General features: G+C 36.3%; 1 protein-coding gene and 1 long non-coding RNA gene across 2 annotated transcripts; one reads left to right on the top strand and one right to left on the bottom strand.

Annotated features, from left to right (window-relative positions):
• Positions 1 to 860: 860 nt before the first annotated feature.
• cpb1 (carboxypeptidase B1 (tissue)) lies at positions 861 to 7,502 on the top strand. Its single transcript, XM_055182444.2, has 11 exons — positions 861 to 1,012; positions 1,116 to 1,191; positions 3,622 to 3,746; positions 3,882 to 3,981; positions 4,066 to 4,167; positions 4,364 to 4,468; positions 4,549 to 4,659; positions 4,747 to 4,837; positions 5,218 to 5,420; positions 5,856 to 5,940; positions 7,256 to 7,502. The coding sequence occupies exons 1-11, from the start codon at positions 948 to 950 to the stop codon at positions 7,438 to 7,440; spliced, it is 1,248 nt and encodes a 415-aa protein (XP_055038419.2). The 5' UTR covers positions 861 to 947; the 3' UTR covers positions 7,441 to 7,502.
• Positions 7,503 to 17,716: 10,214 nt separating this feature from the next.
• Positions 17,717 to 20,092, bottom strand: LOC129426231 (uncharacterized). Its single transcript, XR_008638352.2, has 3 exons — positions 20,013 to 20,092; positions 18,060 to 18,286; positions 17,717 to 17,854 (listed from the first exon to the last, which is right to left on the bottom strand). It is a non-coding gene; the product is annotated as an uncharacterized lncRNA (long non-coding RNA).
• Between the last annotated feature and the right edge of the window lie 1,361 nt (positions 20,093 to 21,453).

The following is a 21,453-nucleotide window of genomic DNA, read 5'->3' on the forward strand; positions in this document are numbered from 1 at the left end:
TTTTCCACATCAGGAATGTATATTTTACATATTCTAGATCTGTTTTGCAGTTGAACAGCAACGTAAGATTTTAGACACACATTGTACAAACATTACACACATTTACACACAGTTTAATCTGAATTACTTAAATACTTGACATTTACATTAGTAAAACTGTAATGTTTCACTGTAATGACTTTTTCTACACCGTAAAAAATCCTTGTTGCTCTTAAATTTTTAAGTTTATTTACAAGTCATTTCAACTTTCTTGACTGGTAAGGAGTTGGTAAAAAAAGAGGAGTTGAATGGGCTTAAGTTATTTCAACTTTATTTTTATAATTTATAGCAACTTCGAACTAGTCAAAAAATGACTAATAAATTCAAGTTGTTTAAACTTAAACATTAAGTGCAACAGGGAATTTTTACAGTGTATGATAAGGAAATTAAATTGAAGGCTGTAGCGTAAGATATTAACTACTTCTGTTCTGAATTAATGCAAAACCTGTACACACTGTACACTACTTACTTTAGAGATAATGAATATTTTGTTTGTTTTTTAACTAATTGTGTAGGTTTTGTTTTAAGGCCTGACTTTAGCCTGTTAAAACCTTTTTTTCTTTGTACAGTTAATGGAAATAATTTGTAAACATATGAACTGCTGTAAATAAATAGTCTAGTTTTTTTTTTTGAGACTTTGTTGAAGAAAGTGCTGAAATAAAAGCAAGGTATTAAACTGGTAGCCTGTAGTCTCTTTGAACGTTTGGAAACCAACTTAACAGGTTAATGATTGAAAGAGTTACATTTAAAGCCCCGTCACCAAAAGTAGCTAAAATGATCTTGTACAGTATATATGACGGGTAAATTATGCAAATGAAAAAAAATCAGGTTGTTTGTGATTGGGTGGTTCCTAAAGGCCAGGCATTATAAAGTGAGATCTGTGTAAAGGACATGTTCACCAAGAAAAGATGAAGGTTCTTTTGCTCTTGGGATTGGTGGCTGTCGCTCTCTGTGAGCAAACCAGATTTGTGGGGTAAAAGTTTGATCTCTTTATGCTTAATTGGAACGTTTTTGGAAAGAACTGTCAGTATGTGGAACTAATATCTATGATGGCATTAACTTTGACACCTTAACAGAGAGAAAGTCTTCCGTTTGAAACCTGAAACTAATGAACATGTGTCAATCATCAAGGAACTGGGCCGCAATGTTAAGGTAATTTCAATATGCACACAACACACATTATCACAGAAAGTATTCACTCATTTACATAGCAAACGTCGCCTAAACACTCTCAGAAAAACGGTACAAAAGTTTTCACTGGGACGGTACCTTTGAGGTACCAGTATGCACCTTTAAGGTTATTACTTTTTACTTAAGTAAAACATTTTCTGTACAAACACAATTTAAATTCCTTTGGAGAATTTACACTGTAAAACAATTATGAAACAAACAAAGTTTTGAAAAACTGTAAACCCATTAAACTATGTTTTTTTATACAGATACAGAACACAATACATTTTAAGTTTTAAACTAGGGATGCTCATATTGACTGGTTAACTGTTAACCGAAGGTAAGAATTTATGACCGATTAATATTATCAGTTAAAAAAAAAGGTTAACACACAATGTGTGTCGACACGTGCTATAGAATTATTTCCACTTTTCTATACTTAAAGTACAAGTTTGGTATTTTACACTTAAAGCCCTGTTTTCAGATTGTTTATGATGAAATAAAACGGTTTTGACTGAAATTTGGACATATGATGCTGGCCCAAGATTTTTCGGGTGTTTGTTGTATCAGCCCCCATCTCTACAATGGCTGTATAGGTGCACAGGAACAATCCTTCCTAAAATGCATTAAACTTTCGTTTACAAAGACGTGAAACTCACCGAGTGGTCAGGAGTGTTCACTGATATGCTCACAAAAAAATCGCTGCAAAAGATGCTTTCCAACAGCTGTTTTACCATTCATTGTAAACTTGTGGACCTATTTTTCCAAACGCCTCACATCCGTACATTCTTCCACTGAGAGCTTGAATAAGATACTCCAGCCCAGTTGGTAGCGATAATCCACCTTTGCCAATTGCAAGAATACAAACAACGTTCGTGGCGCGGAGTAATACCGTACCTCATAGCATATCTAATACAAGTCAATGGAGTTGGACAAAAACTACGATAAAACATGTTGGAAAGCATCTTTTGCGTCTCTGTAAACGAGGGTTTGGTGCATTTTGGGAGGGATTGTTCCGGTGCACCTATGCAGTCATTGTGGAGGTGGGAGGTAATACAACAAAAAAACGAAAATTCTCGGGCCAGCATCATATGTTCAAATTTCAGTCAAAACCGTTCTATTTCATCGTGGACAGTCTGAAAGCAGGGCTTTAAGTGTAAAATACCGAACTTGTCCTTTAATTTGTGAATGTCCTGTAAATGATGTGAATCAGTGCTGCCCTGACGGTCTGGTAAAGTAACTATTATGAGAAATAATTTGTACTGCCAGCCCATTCTCAAGATTTGCGTATAAATAGCAGGCAGTGTGAAAAGTCATGCAATACATATGCCAAATTCCTATTTTGCATGCATATGATACGCCAGTCATTCCCGTCAACTTAACAAGGCGCATCTTTTCATGTCGTTTTATGTATTGGTTTCTCTTTTTCTGTTTTTTTTACCATTGTTGCTTGTATTTGGGTTTAGAAAAATTTTTTTTTAAATAAAATTACATCATAACCCAAACCCCTTTTCTAACACAAACTCCAAGCGACCATGGTTTAAAAATAGAAAAAAAAAACCACGGAGAAGTCTATCTAACCACAAATCTAACACCAAACCCAAGCGACAATGGTTTAAAAAACAAATATATCAATCGGATATCAATCCTGTTCCAAATTAAATTAAAAACCAATTATAAATTAAATCCTGAAGTTTATGTGTTGCAGCGGTTAATGTTCGGTTAACAAGCTGCGTTTGTCGGTCGGGAAAATTAACTGAAATGAACATCCCTATTTTAAACATGTTTAATTTAAACAACTGGTAACATTTTAATGACATGTGACATCCTATCCAAACCTACTGTTTGTTCTTTTGGTTTATATTGATCTTCATTTATATTTACCCAACAACAATAAACAACTCTATAGTTTAGAAAGATTTTAGTTTAGGAGAAAACAATTCCCCAAAAATATTTTGTTTTGAATATCCATTTAAAACAAACATAATCTCTCTGAACAGATACATTATTGAACCCTTAACTTACTACCTCCTCATAACTAGCCTTATTTTCTTTAATGTTAACAAAAAAATATTTGCTCTTAACAATGTTACTAGTAAATAAATTGGGTACCAGACCTAATTCATAACCAAACACAATTAAATTAGATACCGGATTGTTGTATTAAGACAGTTCTACACAGAAAGGATTTGTTATTTTTTTTATGTTATGTAACACATTATGTGTCATTTTGTATTGATTTTGTGTTCAAGTAAATAAAACGGACACAACAAGATGTGTTAAAACAACACAAAATGTGTTGTTCCAATAATAACACAGAGATGTGTCTTGTTAAGGATAACACAACCTAACCTCACACTGTTTTTAGAGTGTACATGCATATCTCAGTAAATCAAACTGCACCCTCTGCAGGTGGATTTCTGGAAACCAGACAGTGCTGAAATTGTGACCGTTGGCATGAATGTTGACATTCAGGTTCCTGCACCCCAACTTTCCATGGTCTCCACCATTTTACACCAGAGTGGCATGGAGGTTGAGTAAGTTTGTGTCAAGCTCACAAAGTGTCAGATATTAATATAATTCCAATAAAGGAATCAGAATATGGCAAGTATCCAAAAACGTTTGCTAGTGTGCTTTGTAACCAGCTAACTTTAATTAAACTTTTATTTCAGGGTCCTGATTGAAGATCTTCAGGTGGCTGTGGATGCTCAGACGGACAACAAGAGGGTCACAAAGGCTCATGACTACATGAAATACAACAGCTGGGACACAGTAAGAATTCACAATGGACTTGTAATTACCAATAAGCATTTTCGTTTCATTTTGGATGTATAATGTATTAATTCGCACCTTCAGGTCAATGACTGGGCCATTTCCATCAGTGCTGCCAATCCCGAACTGATCACCAGGGAGGTGATTGGAAACACTTTTGAAGGACGTCCCATGAACCTTCTGAGGGTAAACTTCTGCCTTTATGCTTAGATTAAAGTTTATGATCAAGTAAGCATGATTTAAAGAGCGCAGCATTTATGTGCACGAGTCGAGTAATGTAATGTTGTGTTATGTTATTTTACTATTAAAAACACGTGAAAGCCACTAACTTTTAACTACTAAAATAAAAAAGCATTATTTTGTTAAACGTTTTCTTTCATAGGTTGGTAAGAAGACAGGCTCTGGTAAGCCAGCTGTGTTCATGGACTGTGGCTTTCATGCTAGAGAGTGGATCAGTCCTGCTTTCTGCCAGTGGTTTGTCCAGGAGGTACACAATCCACTTTTCTTTCTTTCTTACTTTCTTTTTCTTTCAGAAGATCCATTCATATGTATTTACTCCATTCTCAGGCTTTGTCTACCTATGGCAGTGATGCTGAGATGACCAACCTTCTTGATAAGATGGACTTTTTCGTTCTTCCCATCTTCAACATTGATGGCTATGCATACACCTGGAGCAATGTATGTTTATATTGTTTGTGCCAAAAGACATACTCTAAATTGCTATGGTTAAACTTCTGATCTGAAAGGTCTTGTTTCGGCCCTCAGAACAGGATGTGGAGAAAAACCCGCTCCCTATATAGTGGCAGCAGTTGTGTGGGCACTGACCCCAACAGAAACTTTGATGCTGGATGGTGCAGTGAGTACATGCTTTCTTTAAATATCATAGTGCATACTATTTTTGCTTATGCAACAAGTTTATTTATTCCTTAAAGTCGACTTATCTGCGTATGTAGCCACTATCTTAACAACTAGGAGTTTAGTGGTCACCAGCAGAAACACCATGTTGGTCAACCAGTCTTGACAAGCCAAGTTTTTTGTTCAAACATGACTGCCTTGTCTAGACCTGCACCAAACCATCATTCACCAACATAACCATTCACAATTCATGCTGGTCCTTGCTGAAGTTTATTTATAATGTGCAATGGTATAGGAGTCCTATATTAGGTTGTTTTGTCATGACAAACTATCATGACATATTACAAAAAGGAAAACATTTGTTACTTTTTCATTTTCAAGCCACCGGAGCTTCCAGCAACCCTTGCAGTGACACCTACTGCGGAAGCCGTCCAGAGTCTGAGATTGAGTCCAAGAATCTGGCCAACTTCATTCGCAGCAACAAGTCCATCATTAAGGCCTACCTGACCGTCCATTCATATTCTCAACTGCTCCTTTTCCCCTATTCCTACAAATATGAACTGGCTGCTCACCACTCAGAACTGGTACCAGTACACACACACACACACACACACACACACACACATACACTATAATAGTGCATCTTCGCTGAGATAATTCATTTTAGCATTGTAAAAAGACCTACTTGTAATAATCAAATTTTTATTAACATACATATGTGACCCGTGCTGTCGAAATAAGTCGGAATGCGCACAATTAAAATTTTGAACTACAGGCTAAAGAAAGTAATAATGTCTATTTAATCTAGACAGTCTTTTCCAGATTTTCATATACACCTGGATTCAAATAAAAGTTTTCTCAATGATGTGTTTTATTTTAAAACTCGCTGGTTTGGTTTTCTGCTAATGATCTTTTATTAAAATCCATTCTAAAAAGTCTATGGAGAAAATGTAAATGGTAAACAGGGAAGGTGGCATGGCTTACTGACATTACCAGTAACTTATGTCTGTTTTTTGCAGCTCAGTGTGGCTAAGGGAGCTGTTGCAGCCCTGACTAGCCTGTATGGCACCAAATATGAATATGGACCTGGCGCTGTCACCATTTGTGAGTATAAGGAATCCAATATATGTACATGGTAGGGATGTCAATTTATGCAATTTCTCATATTCGATGATTGTTTAAATTAACGATCAATTAATGGAATTATCGTTAACAGTAATAGTGCAATAAGCCTTTAGAGCAGTGGCATTTAGCCAATGACATAAAAGTGTGCGTAAAAACGCCAGCTTCCTCATGCAAATTAAAAGATTTTATTTTGTCTAAACAACATGCTAGGGGGATTGTAAAATGAGTCAATTCAGTTGGTTTTTTGATAAAAATCATCAATTTAATCTCGTAATGAAATATAATGACACAGTATAACTACACCTCATATGGGCACTTTGCACAGTCGCATGAAAGTCCGTGCGTTCATGACAAAATAAAAGTTTCATTATCATCAAGTGTTATTTTTCTAGTTGTTCACCTCACTTTCCGAGTCATTGATACACCACTTGTTGTAATTATATCCAAGGAGCACACGAAGGGTACTTTTCCCATTGTCACCTCAGCTTTAGACCTGTGGCGTACTTTCAGCAAAGATGCTTATATTATGAAGACTTCAACTTTCCATTAGAAAACCCCAACAGTGTTTAGTGTGTAGCACCTCAGCCAGTCAATAATGATGATCAATGATACATGTTGCAGCCATTCAGAGTGTAACAACAGTCATTTACAGTTTACATTTTAGTTTCTTGCCAAAATTTAAGATTACATTTTAATCTGTTCATTAAAAACGACTTCTGGTCTCCTTCCCTGTGTAGAGCAGCGTTAGCAGCGTTGCTATGCTAATATGCTAATCTTGCAGGCTTCCCTGAAGAGGGTCTTTGCTTTCAGTATTCTAACCGTATTTGGATTTTCGGCATCTGGCCCTCTCAGATCCACTGCGGATGCCATTTTGTTGCGTTAGCGGCCAGCCTAGTCTCAAATGAGGTTAAAAAGCCCAGGTGTGTGTTTGGCATCGAGCATCGTTGTGATCATGGCTAGTTTAACTTCTGCAAGCTTTTTTATTTTTTTTTACCGGCTGTGTATGTGTTTTGCGTAGGCGCTGTACACACGTGCTTGCTTTTTCGACAATCGTTAAGTATTATCAATTTAATTCTTATCGACAATTAATCGAAGATCGATTAATTGTTAACATCCCTAGTACATGGCCAGAAGCCATGTTTGTTAATGTTGATAATGTTCTCCTGTATTTACTTTTTAAATTACTACACAAACATTGAGCAAAATATCACATTTCAATTAGTTTTATCAATACCATTTAGTATTGAATAAAAAGTAATAAGATGCTGTCTATTTACGAGTATTCTCGTTGCAGACCCTGCTGCTGGTGGATCTGATGACTGGGCCTATGACCAGGGCATCAAGTATTCATACACCTTTGAGCTGCGTGACACCGGGCGTTACGGTTTCCTGCTCCCTGAATCTCAGATCAAGCCCACTTGTGAGGAGACCACGCTGGCTGTCAAATACATTGCTAGCTATGTGCTAAAAAACCTGTAGTGAGAGAAGTGTCTGACAGAAAGCTCTATAAATAAATGAGGGCTTGTTCTTAGAAAATGCAATGTTGCTGTGCAGTGTTTTGATTTCTTTTTTATCTCTACTTTAAAAGACTGATATTGATAACAAATGGAGGTCCATTTCATTACCAACTTTAGTGTTTGTTATTTTACTGGAATCTACAGTACTCAATTCTGATTGGTCAATCACTGCATTATTTAATGCAGCTGGAATAATCTGTTCTGATTGGTCAATGCCATACAGCAGTCTCATACCCCTCAATAGAGATCAGTCCTACAGAAGTGTGTTTTTATCAAATAAATCAATAACTAATTAAATATATAAGCTTATTAAATCAAAACATTGTGTCCAATTACTTATGTGCAAAATAGCTGGACAGTCATTCATCACAAAATAACTGCGACTGTGCATTATTTATTACATACAGCAATAACTCTTGAGCGTTTTTGCTCAACTGAAGCACATGATGCACTGATCTGTTTTGTATTGCCACCTTTATCATCAAACATGCCAATGACATCATAAAGTAAGTTTAAGTTGACCAAATGTGCTCATGGACCATTGTAATTCTCTGAAAATCTGTATAAGAAAGCCGAAAATATCTAAATATAAATATCAGTTCTGAAACCTAAAGATTAAACAATAAAAAACAGAATATAAATCTGACCACTGCATGTCTCACTTCCACACCCAAAGCAAACAACATAAGCAGGCCAGTGCAAGTTTGGTCTGAATGCCAAACATAAACTGGTTAAACATTTCAAAATTTAAAGTTTCATCATTCACAGTTGAAAGATGGTAGGCCGAAAATGCTTTAGATACAGAGTATAATTCATGGTAAATGAGTAAGCAAATGAGCAGGCTGAAATATCAAATAAACTAATGTGGCACAGCGTTCATTTTAAATTATAGCCACTAGATGGCACTACTTAGAGCATCTACTGTTTTTACTTTTATGGAACTCAGTTCATGTGTTAGGTTTAATGATTTCATCCTATATTGAATCTGATTTTGTCTGCCCAATTGTTTAACAAAAATATTTTAAGTCAATTTGTGTTAAACCTAGAGCTCTAGGAGCACTGCAGCCCTTGAATTGGGGGCACACCTTAAAGGGATACTACGGCCAAATATCAATATTACCCCATGATTTACTCACCCTCAAGCACTTTGAGATAGGGCTGGGCGGTATATAGGGATTTAGGGGATGTATCGATATGGGTTCCCGACGCAATGCGGAATTAGCCAATACCATTCATATCGATATGGTTTGATGCGACTCACATGCGCATACACTGTGCGAGCCCTTGGATGCGCCTCATGAATGTAGACATTCAAAAACTGCATTGCACTTGGAGACTTGTAATAATTGAGTTCGAGAATAATAAAATGTCTCCTCAATCTGCTTTTACAGAGAGATCATTGGAATTAATTTACAGCTGCATATGTGTGCTTCCGTCCCAACAACATGTCTGACTTTCCATCACAACACCTATTTATCTAATACGCTATTGCAGTTATTCCTCATCACTATTATAGCAATATCAGGTGAGTGATACTGCGTTTATACATCAGTTCGACCGGACAAGTGCATAGATAAAACAGAAACTCCGGAGGAGTTTTATTTTGTGGGCAACTTTTTCCTCAGATTCAAAGCCCAATATAACAGTCACAAACAAGTCTCCGTTATTTAATTTTAAAACGTCACTTTAGAATAAGTAACGAATGACTGTGCTGTTATAAGTGTGAATTAATGAGATTATTAGTGAGAAATAATAAGGGCGGATGTGTGTGAATGAAACAGAGACAGGTTAAAAGTGCTGAATGTGTGTGCATTAGTTTCAGTTTGCACGTAGCACTCAACCAATCAGATTTCAGAACCGTAACTGTTGTTTAAACTTTATTATTTTGGATTATATGTTTTTTAAGTTTTGTCAATGTTTGTGACTGGAATACATCGTAAGGACTAAAGGACTGTAACACCGTTCTAATGAAGAGCTTTGAATACTTTAGTAATTTCTGTGAACACAAATCTTAATGCTACAGACAGTTCAGTATATTAATGAGAATTGTGCATTTCTAATTTTATGGATTTAATAATTTCAATAGTATTGGCAGGACACTTTTCTATAATTATAATTATATTATAGATTAAAGAACATATTACATGATAATGCCGATGTGCACAAAGCAAGGTTAAAAAAGAAATGATTAAGAAATTCACTGGTTTGTATATAAAGTCAACTAAACCCAGCTAAACAACTTTGGTATGACAAACATTCACCACCCATCAAGAACATGAGCATACAGTCATTTCGGGTAAGATAAAGGCTCTAACAAAGATGATTTTTTTATATGGTACTGTATGGTATAGCATTAATTTTTGTTTTGAGTTGAAGTGGAAAAGATAGTTTATTGGGGAGTGTTTACAACTTTATGGTACAACTTCGGCCACAAAGATTATGCAAACTTTTTAAATAAAGGCTTTGACTTTCAAGTAACATTTTTATCCTTTTTGTAAAAAATACCGGATATATATCGAATACCGCCATCCCTCAAAAATATACTGGGATATGAATTTTTGCTCATACCGCCGAGCCCTACTTTTAGATAAATATGTCCATTATATTTCAGACAAACACATTTGGGTTGTAACAGTATACGGATATGGCGGTATATCATAAAATAGCACATTATCATACCGTGAATTTTTTCTTATCTATGGTTTTGGAAACAAAATAAAATAAAGGAGATCTGACCTGCGCTGCTGCGCATATGCAACTTCATTCCATGTGACTGCTAGACTTTACTCGTTTATGTACCACAAAGAAAATGTCAGAGTCAGCGACTACAAATTCTAACCTCTATCCCCTGCCGGAAAAAGTTAAATCTGCAGTATAGGAATGCTTTGCGTATCCAAAAAACTAATGTAGGGTTGTCCTTGAAGATGCATATCCAGTTTGCAAGAAATGTGAACGAAGAGTGGCTGCAAAAGAAGGAAATAAGTTGAACATGTGCAGAGATGTATAGTAACGAAGTAGAACTACTTCACTACTGTACTTAAGTACTAAAAGACAGTATCTGTACTCTACTGAAGTATTATTTTTTCTCCTACTTCCACTTTTACTTCAGTACATATTTTCGATGAGTTTAATACTTTTACTCCAATACATTTTTTATGTGCTGCATAGTTACTCGTTACACTCAAATGTTACGAATCATTCCAAACCCACATTATCACTGCCGGAGCGCTGATATACATTAGAAACACACACAGATCGTGGTCTAAACCAATCGGAGAAAGTGAAGGGCGGACCCCTCCCTCCCTCTCACTCACAAACATGAGTTTTTCTCTGCGTGTGTTTAGGGGTGGGAGACACATATCTGATGATGATTGGTGTGTGTGTCTTAGAGGGGGTGGGACAACCACATAGCTTATGATGATTGGCTTAATTTCCATTGTTAGCCAACCAGAGGCAGCAGAGTTCATACACAAGCACGAACAGTCAGTCCGAGGCTCCGAGCAGAAAGTCTTTTACAGTGTAAACAAAAGTCCGTGCAGTGACTTTGTCGCTAGATTAAGAAACTTTAATTCTGATCTAATAAAGCACCTCACATCATCACATGCTGGCAAAAAAATGCTGGTTTCTCTTTAGTGTCTTTAAGTATTTAAGTTGAGCATCACATCAGCAAATCATAGTACTGAATACGGTCATATTTTACAGATAAATGTTGCATCAGGATAAAAATACAAAAATTAAACTGTTGATTGTTTAATATTGCCTGAGGTATTGCTTGGTAGTTAAAACAACTGAACTGCCGGTTTGAGTAAGCAGTAAATATCTTTTAAGCAGTTCTTTCTAGAGTTAGCTCGTCATGTCTTGTTAGCTACTTCAGGAATCAAAATATTCCATACGTGCAAAACTATTCAGTGTTGTGTATGTATAGAAAGCTTGAAAGACAACTTAATTCTGCATTTTCCAGGATACTATGAAAATAAAGGATGATTTCCATTTTTTTTTTACCAAAAAGAATAGAAAAATCAAATACTATGGGAATGGAAGGTACAAATAAAAGAGAAAAATATGTTGTGGAAGGGAAAGGAGTAGATGAAGTCATGAAAGAAAGAAACATATGGATGACAAAGAGCTAAAAAGAAGTGAAAAGACAGAAATCCATCATGAAGTGAGTGAAAGGATTAAAGAAGAGGGTTATGAGAGAGAGAGATGTGTGTCTTTCAAATATGTTTTACATTAATATAAACTAGGCAAGCCTATTTTATTTATATAACAGTCTTTATACCATTATGTTCAACCTTGCTCATCATGGTTACAGTCACTGTTTTTAGATATTAGTAAGATCTATGTATTAACTTAGTATTAAGACAAAGGGTGCTACAGTAGAGATGCTAAAGGTAGCTGCTTGGGTACTTACAGGAACATTTGTTGTTGCGTTTTTTATGTTATAAAAATTTGAGGTCCAGTGTATACACCGAATATACTGTAGAATATACAGTATATAATTTCTTGAATCCACAACAACCATGCAAGGATGCTTACTTCATTGCCTCCCCTCGTAGTTCTCATGCCACCCCATAAATAATTTTCTAGATCCGCCCCTGATTCTCTATCTCCATATCAGTTAAATTAATCTGAATTATCTGAACATTCATGTCCTTGTACTCCTGCTACAGCCAAAGGAATTGTGAGTGTCCTTTAGCTTAAACATTTGAAATAATATAAACAATATTATATTCAAACTTTTCACTGTTTTCTTTAATAACTACATTACACGTACTTTTACTTTCAGTACTTGAGTAGTATATTTAAAAAAAAACTACTTGCAATACTTAAGTACAAAACATGTTTAATACTTTAGTACTTCCACTCAAGTGCTGTGCTTAAAGAGCACTTCAACTTCTACTCAAGTCACTTTTTTGATAGAGCACTTGTACTTTTACTCAAGTCTGGGTCCCTAGTACTTTATACATCTCTGAACATGTGCTACCATATTCGCGAACACGTCCCTCTGTGCAGATAAAAGTGTTTTCTGTTTAAATTTAAAGCTATATTATTATAGAAAATCTATATATTATAAAAATCTACCATAAATCGGAACTGGATTTGTGTTTAATTTTTGGCCGATCTGTATTACGGACACAAAGCTGTAATATGAATGCGCCTCTGAAGGGAAATGCCTTGAGAAAAGTCTTGATGGTATTTTCTTTTCATCTAATCTCAGTATGCCTGATAAAGCGCTGTTTATAAGCGCACATTGCTGCTTTGTTTGGCTGCATGGTAACCCTGGTAACCTATCTCTCTTTCTCTTTCTCTTACTCTCTCTCTCCATCTCTTTCTCTCAATACACTAAAGCACATTTAAGTGAAGGCAATTTTAAGTTGATTATACGTAGGCCATATTATATAATATATTATATAAACAATTAGGGGTGTGCATTGGCACTGCTCTCACAATTCGATTAATTTACGATTCACCAGGTAACGATTCGATTCAATTCGATTCTACGATGCATTGCGATGCATCAGAATTCTACTGTACACAACAAATTTTTCATCAGTCAAGTAGTAAAGTCAAGTGCAACTATTCTCAACTAAAACAGAAGCTTAGCAGCTTTAAGACAATGACAATTATATACCTGAGATGAGAATTTTACACATGGCGTAAGTCTTGTCTAGTTTCCCATTAACTTTGTAGAATCCGAAATGTGCTTTCCATGGAAAATGGTGCGTTTTTATTTACCCATTTATCGCGGTCATCTCTCTCTGCCTCAGCCATCTTGATTGTTGTTGTTATGCCCCCAGATGTAATTGAAACTTCACAACTTTATTGTCCACTCGAGGCCAGAAAATAAACAGTGACATAATCGATTATAGCACTTTGCTGCATCGATGCTGAATCGTGCATGCGCGCATTGCGATGCAACGCCGACTCGATTATTGTTGACACCCCTACAAACAATACAATAAGCCTCTAAAGAGCTTTTTTTATATGTGTTACGTCCATATGTGTTTGTGTTGTGTCGTGAATGTGAAAATTAACTTCCACCTCCTCTGTCAGCTCTAGCCACTGAAAAGAAATAAGGTAAGTTTGAAAAGCTTATCAGTAGCTACGTTTACATGGACACATTTTGCCTCCATCGGATTAAAATCCTTCCGATTAATAAATCCTATCACAGCGTTTACATGAACAATTAATAATGTGATCGGATTGATGTGCGTGTTTATATGACACAAGATTTAAATCAGATTTGATCATTTGACATGCGCACATTGCACAAATATAGTTTCACGCTGCTTCAAGATTTGCTTTGTGCCTCACTGATTATAAAGCAGCAGCAAAACACCCATTCACGTGTGCCCAAAAAGAGTATTTTACTTCACGCAGTGCTGCAGAGACCGTTCACGAGAGCGAGTCCAAACACACGCGTTTGTGGCTCGGAGAATAAATCATGGACTGACCGGACAACGCTGTCTTGTATCACTTTATGGGGCACTGAAAGGATAATAGGAACAAGATTAACAAGACAATCACTTCTTTTGACTTCCTTCAACAAAACAAACTCGAGTTATTTGCGTCACATGTCATTATACCGGATTACAAACGGTATAAATCACCCCTAACAAGCGGATTAGATTTTTAATCAGATTGGCACTTTTTAGTCCGATTGAGGTGTTTATATGGAGCATTTTTATTCAGATTGATCATTTAAACGGATTACAAATGGAACTGATCGAGGTCATTACTATTCATGAGCTCTTCAACTTGAGACTGGTTGAGACCAGGGTTACCAGGGTAACTACATATTACATGTAGTTGAGTTAGTTTTCATAACAAGTTACAGCAAGGATGGCTAAACGTCAACCGTACCGTATTCGGGCCATTGTTTTTCGTCGAGAGACACCATTCCTATTAAACGAAGGAATCATAACAGTTGCTACATGTTTGGATGTTCAGAAGAACGCTGGATTTGAAAAGAGACTGCGATTAAAAAGCAATGCTGCTCTATCAATATTGGATCCGGACAGAATGGCGTAGCTTATGCGAGTAAAACACTTTAGTACTATGTGTCACTGTGGCGGCCGGTGCTTTCTCTTCCGAGGGACGCAAATTCATGTTGCACACACGTTGAAAGGGTTTATAATAAAAGACACGCGTGTTTGTGTGAGTAAAACACTTTAGTACTATGTGTCACTATCAGTTGCGGCCGGGACTTCTCTTCAGAGGGACGCGATTCACGCACACGCATCGAATGTGATAAAAGACACGTGTGTGTTTGTGCGTTCGTTACACGCGCGTCGAAGGGTTTATGTAAAAGACACTTCTGTGTGTGTTTTTGTGCGTGGGTTTACGATAAAAGACATGCATGTGTGTGTCAAAAGGGTTTATGATAAAATATGCGTGTGTAAGAAAGACACTGTGTCTTAAGACACTCACTTAACATTAAACTGATTACACATGAGATTAAATCGAAAGTTAGTTTGAACGAAAAACTGTTATCCAATCATAGCAGTGGGCGTTTACTTCCAAGTCGTCAATGCAGCCCGCCCATTAAAACTGATAATTTCTCTAACCAGCCTCAAAATCAGGGTACAAAATGGCCTATTACTTATTGCTTTTGATGTTTTTGGATGTAAAAACCATGCAAACGTCATGAGTAGACCTCAGACAACAGTATAAAACAATAAAAATGACATAGGAAGGGCACCTTTAATGACTCACCTTTGCAGCAGTTTAGGTTAAGATATCTGCGCTCTCGAGTGGTGTTTAAAAAAAACACCTAATTTACGAAATAGTCTAGTGCAAGCGCACCTACCTTCTATTAAAACCCCTAATTTTTTTAACACTATACCTGCCGGGAATTACCCTTGTGGAAGATGCCAACAATGCCATTTACTTATAAAACTAATGCTTTTAACCACCTACATAATGGCAACAGATACAGGATAAAAGAGGTGTTTTCTTGCTCTACTACTAACGTGATTTATATGTTGACACGCCCCTGTGGACTATCATATATAGGCTAGAACTAGAACATTAAAGACCAGAATTTCAGAACATCGCAGTGCTATCAGAAATGGTGTTACATCTAGCCCTGTTGCTGTACATTTTATGAATGCTAAACATAATGTGTCTAGTCTGAAATATGTGGGAATTGAGTCCATTAAAGGAGCGGTGAATCAAAAACTCAATTTTAACTTGATAATTTGTTATATAAGAGGTCATCATACTTAAATTAACATCCTGCAAGTTTCAGAACTGAAAACGTCCGTGCTACTGAAATATAACCGTCTTTGGCACCAAGCCAGCTAAACACTCCAGTGAAAAATTCGGAAATCTATGACGTAAAAAGTAGAATTGAAACACCTCCCCATAACCAAAAGGACAAGTCTACTTTTGTAGCCCCGCCCACAGCTTTGCGTGACACACGTGTGTCTTAACGAGTAAACATGTCTTTAAAGATTGACAAATGTAACCAAAATGACTTTTAAATACATTTTTTCTGAGAGACTTTTATTTTGACACGGTGATCTGTTATGATACCATGGAAACGCTTTTTCGGTTGTGGAAGAACCGCGTGGGAACAACACAGAAGCTAAATACTTCAATTCGGAGGCTTGAAACATAACATTAGCAATATGCTTGGATAAAGTTTGCTTTTGAAGAAGTTCCAGCTCGTGTGGGGAGTGTTGTTAGCGTTGTGTACATGGATTCATTTGTAAAGAAGTCGATGCTGGATTTGCAGAGAGACTCAGAAGCACCACTAATATTGGATCTGACAACAATGACACAGCAGTATAATTCACAGTAAGACATTTTACTTTATTTAAGTTACTGCGTTTCACTATTGCTTTGTTAAAAGAGATTGCTTGATATGTCCTGTTGTAACATCCGTGTCTAACTTAAACACGTTTGTTTGACTGTTTTAATTTACTAAAAACATTAAACGATTAATAAAGGTACAACACTTAACAATACGACTGTAATTTAAAGGTAGAAATATACAAAGTTAGTTATAAGGAAGGATTTATCAGTCGCAGTTTAGATTCTTATGCCCATTTACTGTGTTGTATACGGTAGTTTAGGCAAGTTGCGTTTGAAAGGTCAAACACTCAACAAAGCTTATTTTTTATCATATAACTGTGGTATTTAACATTACGTGAATGTAAAAGCAACCTCACAAGCACAATAGAAATATACAAAGTTATTGATAAGGATTTATTAGCCACAGTTTAGATTCGGATGCACGCTTACTGTGTTTTATACGGTAATTTAGTCACGTCGAGTTTTGTTTCTACTTTAATATACGTATTGTCATTTATGTGTATCATGTTTAGCACCCAGAATCTTTTGTGTCTCAAACATATTTGTGTTCGGCTGCTATTTTTATCACATTAATGTTTTTAAAACATTTCCCTACATGTAATGACGGGGAATGAAGCTGTCCAATCATAGCAGTGGGTGTTTACGTTCAGGTCTTCAATGCGGCCCGCCCCTTCAAACGAACCATTTCTCAAGACAGCCACTAATCCATGTTACAAAATAGCGTATTACTTATTGCTTTTGATGTTTTTGAATGTAAAAACCATGCGAACATCATAAGTAGACATTAGACAACAGTATAAAACATTAAAATCAACAAATTCACCGCCCCTTTAAGTGTCCACGTAGGGGAGGTAATGTTGATAACATGCTTCTAATGAGAGAACTTTTCCAGATATACACATTGAACACATAACCCCCTAGAGGTCTTAATGAAGAATTTGATATTAGACCTTTTTTAGTATAACATGTCTATTGCAGGAGTTCAGTTTAGGTTCAGATATCTGTGCTTTCATATTGAACTCACTTTCACTTTACATGGGTCCTTTCAATACGAATCATGGATCAACAGTGATTCATAAAGCTACCTTCAAAAGTGCATCCGAATCAATACAAATTTTCTTAATGTTCTGAATTGTGTTTTGTGTGTATTTTACATTGTGTCTTCCTGTAAAGCTGCTTTGCTTCAGTCAATACAAGAAATGTGAATGGAACTAAAGACAGGAAAACATGCACTCTGCGTGCTGATGTGATACAGGTTTGTGATGTAGAAAACGGGCAGTTTTACACCACGTTTTTAAGACCGTCTTTTATAAACTGCAGCTTTAATGAGTAAATACTTTATACTTTATCTTAAATTATATTAAAAACAACACAGTCATATTTTCAACATAAATAATTAGATTTTCAGCACAGGGGGTCTTTAAGTAAGCAACACCACTGAAATTAGTGATAATCTGACACCTACCTTGTTGCCTTGACTTCCCAATGCTGCTGGGGTTGTGACACCAGTACTTTGACTTGTTCTGATAAGCAAACCGTCAGCTTAATTTGATGTCCTGCATGATGCAAATAAAGCCTAACTTGTAGCATACTGATAACTTTAGGAAGCCACATTCTTCACGTATGGTTGGAAATGAAGGAGATGACTATTGTATATATAAATATTGGATATGTGTAACAGGAAAAACAAAACATATTTTTTTTACATTTCTGCCTCAGAGGAAACAACACAGACTCATAAAGAGCTTAATGGTAACTTACCTGTGCCATCACTTGGGATTAAGTGCCAGGGGTGACAGAAGGGGCATAGGGGTCAGGGAATTTGGAGGAGCTCCTTCATCCCAGCTATTCTGCCTCAGGAGAGACAACGGCAACATTCAGACTGCAGTGGCCGATTAGCACCATGAGGACATCCAGGTTGATGGCTTGTAGTTCAAGCAGCCTTCCCATGGTGACCTCCCACTGAAAGCCCCTTTTAGTTCTTTGGTCTACAACAAATGTGTTGATATTGGCAAGTTAAAAATCTGAGACAAATTTTTTTTTTTTTTTGACCAAAAACATATCAAAATCATTGAACACAAGACATTTGTGACTGTGCCTGTGATAACCTGGCTAAAGCCACTTTCAGTCGTTTATGTTGTTACATAAAATGATTCTATATAAAGTAAAGAACATGGGTAAATTATCATCTTGATATTTATATATATGACCTGAGTAAGGCCAGGTCAATGATAAAAATGAATTTAGTTCTCAGAAAATAATGTTTTTGAGAAATGACTTACTGAAATCTCTAAAATTGTCAACCTTTGCGAAAGTAAAAAAGTGAAAGTGACAAGCTTGTCAAGTATGCAACGCATACTCGAAATGTGACCTCTGCATTTAACCCATCCCAGTGAACACACCCAGAGCAGTGGGCAGCTATCCCAGCGCCCGAAAAACAATTAATGGGGCGTGCACACCAAGACTTTTAAACGCACCAGTTGAGTGCCAGCTTTCTTCAGCGGAGCGCTTTGGTAGCTGTGATACTTCAGCTGTGAGCCAGTTGGTTGCTGTGTTAATGTCCCGCCCCTCCTCCACTTTGATTGAACAGCCGTGTGAGAACTGACATTGACGAGCGGAGCTTTTCACCAAAGTTAAATATTTTTCAACTCTCTGCGCTCAGCACGGAAAAACCGCCGAGTGCCAGTTTTCAGCGCGGAAGAAAACCACTAGCTGCTGCCTTATTTGAAAAACACAGAGCTTCCATTGGAAACAATCGAAAACATTGGCTGCGGGCGTAAAAGCTTTGGTATGGTGCCTTGCTCAAGAATGGGTCTAGAATAAGTGCTGTCTGGAAAACGGCCCCTGACCTCAAATTATTTATTGAGTTATTGGCAGTAAAAGGTCGTCTGTGCTGAACATCGTTGTGTACGGACCATGGTTAGTTTATGTTAATATATTACATTTACGCATTTGGCAGACGCTTTAATCCAAAGCGACTTACAGTGCAACCTTACAAAAATTATCCATGGTTTTACTACAGTTAAAACCAAAAAACCATGGTTAGTGTAGTACAACCATAGTTTTGCTGATAGTAATCAATACACCAAAAAAACATGGTTAATTTTCGCTGGTTTGACCTTGAGGTCTTGTTCTACTTTCTAATTTATTTAATTGTTGTACTTGGAGGTAAAACTTGATTTTGTTGTTATTGATTCTTTGTGCAAGTTTACCGGAAGTTACGTTTGTTCCACGAAAGCCGTTTTTGCCTAAACACTCCACTCTACAATAACACAATATTGCCTACTTATTAATTTCTTCCACATACAACCTTTTTCCTCACAGTCCACGATCTGTTTCACCAACTGTTGTAACCTACACAACCACACATACAATTATCGTGTTTATCATCTCTTATCATCACTCTTTTTCTTGTTTCTTGTTTGCTTTATCTCAATTTACTTAATAAGTACAGAATTGTGTATAAATTATGAACATTTTTACGTTATACTTGTGCCAGAAGTGCACATTTAAAACTCTTTAGTCACTAATTTTTATATTACGTTTGTGAAAACTGTTTAACGTGTTATCATTCCCACACATTATCACTCGGTTTAACTTAATATTTTCTCCCCCTTATGGACGAGTCATTCGACGCCAAACCTATGCAAATTATGTACTTGCATGTTTTCATATAAGTTTTAAATCAAAAATTCACTTTTGGTGACTATTTACCTGAATTATCAAGAAAAATGAAACGCAGCGAAGCATCAACGGCTGCCCTCAGACAACGTTTTCAGCATTTGAGGCTAAAACACCTGCTGCAGTGCATCACCTTAATCACCCGCAGCGCCCCTCTCCTGCAGAGGCCGGAACTGCACTGCTTCAAGACTGATACAGTAAGTAGATTAAAACAAAATATTTTATTTTTTATAACATTACATAGACCAAATAAAATTGAATACATACATATAATTGTATCATAAAACCTATATAGATGGAAAAAGAAAAATCATAACATTGTTTATTGTTTATAGGTCTACTCTGACTACAATAGTAGCTAACCATCTGTGATCGTCTTAATGCAAAATACATCTGTACTGTACTGTAATTGGACATTTGGGGAAATATAGCCTACCTACCGAAAACACTTATTTTTTGGACCATGCTCTGGTTTGCTTTTAGTAGATTATGTTTGAACAAAAATAAACAAATTAGATTTGAGTTAAACTACTACAAAATACTAAAATACAAAATCTGCAATAAATTAATTTATTAATGGACGACAATAATTGATGTCCAAAATACATAATGAGTGCAAGCACTACTGCTCTCTGGCCAGTAGATGGCAGAATAACACAACAAATAATTGTCATGTTACACAATTCTTGTATTTTTGGTCTGTCTACTCCAGTTGATGCATTTATATCATTATTATAGGTATCTAAAAATTACCCCATGCCTCTGAAAAATTAATGGCTCAGAACAGCAACCCAACACATGGAAGAATATCTACTCTCAAGCACACGCCTATCAATTTGATATTTGTGGCTTTTTCGAGGAGCATTGCCCACACAGAGCAGTGTAGCAGCTGATGCAAGCGATGGCAAAAGTTTTGCAGATGCTCACCAGCCTGCAATAGTACATTGTGAAGTGTGAAATATAGTTTTGTACTATATATTAAATAATCACTATAATGCACTCATTATACACATTAAAGTATAATTATTTGTTTAATAAATGAGGTCTATAATACTTGGAGAGAGTTGAGATCTGTTTGAGCCTGGCCTGCACTTTGCTCTGTTTTCTGTTTGTATAAATCTGTAGCAATCTCAAATAAAACGCTTAAAAAGAACACAAGATGAATAGGTTTAAAAGTACATGCTAGACAACAACAAAACATGGTCACATATTGTGCAACTGACATTAAAAGTAACATATCAAAAGTATTTCCACAGTTCCAGGCCATCTAACAAAACAACATAAATTGTATCTAAATGAATTTGACATTCTCATGGGAATACTTGTGGGTCTCTTTTCTTCTTATTAATGTGGGTAAATGGTCCCTTTTCTTTCTGACCAGAGGTTTCTAGCACACTCCCTGATTAGTGAATAAACTGGGGCTAAATGATCTTTGCATAAGACTTTGGCTGCTTTTGTTGGCCTGTGAAAGCGG

The sequence above is a fragment of the Misgurnus anguillicaudatus genome, chromosome 25, assembly GCF_027580225.2.
Source record: "Misgurnus anguillicaudatus chromosome 25, ASM2758022v2, whole genome shotgun sequence".
NCBI lineage: Eukaryota > Metazoa > Chordata > Actinopteri > Cypriniformes > Cobitidae > Misgurnus > Misgurnus anguillicaudatus.

Coding starts and splice junctions, on each gene's coding strand:
- cpb1 (XM_055182444.2), top strand. CDS start 948: ATGAAGGTTCTTTTGCTCTTGGGATTGGTGGCTGTCGCTCTCTGTGAG. Junction 1,013..1,115: donor GAGCAAACCAGATTTGTGGG/GTAAAAGTTTGA, acceptor ACACCTTAACAG/AGAGAAAGTCTTCCGTTTGA. Junction 4,168..4,363: donor GTCCCATGAACCTTCTGAGG/GTAAACTTCTGC, acceptor TTTCTTTCATAG/GTTGGTAAGAAGACAGGCTC.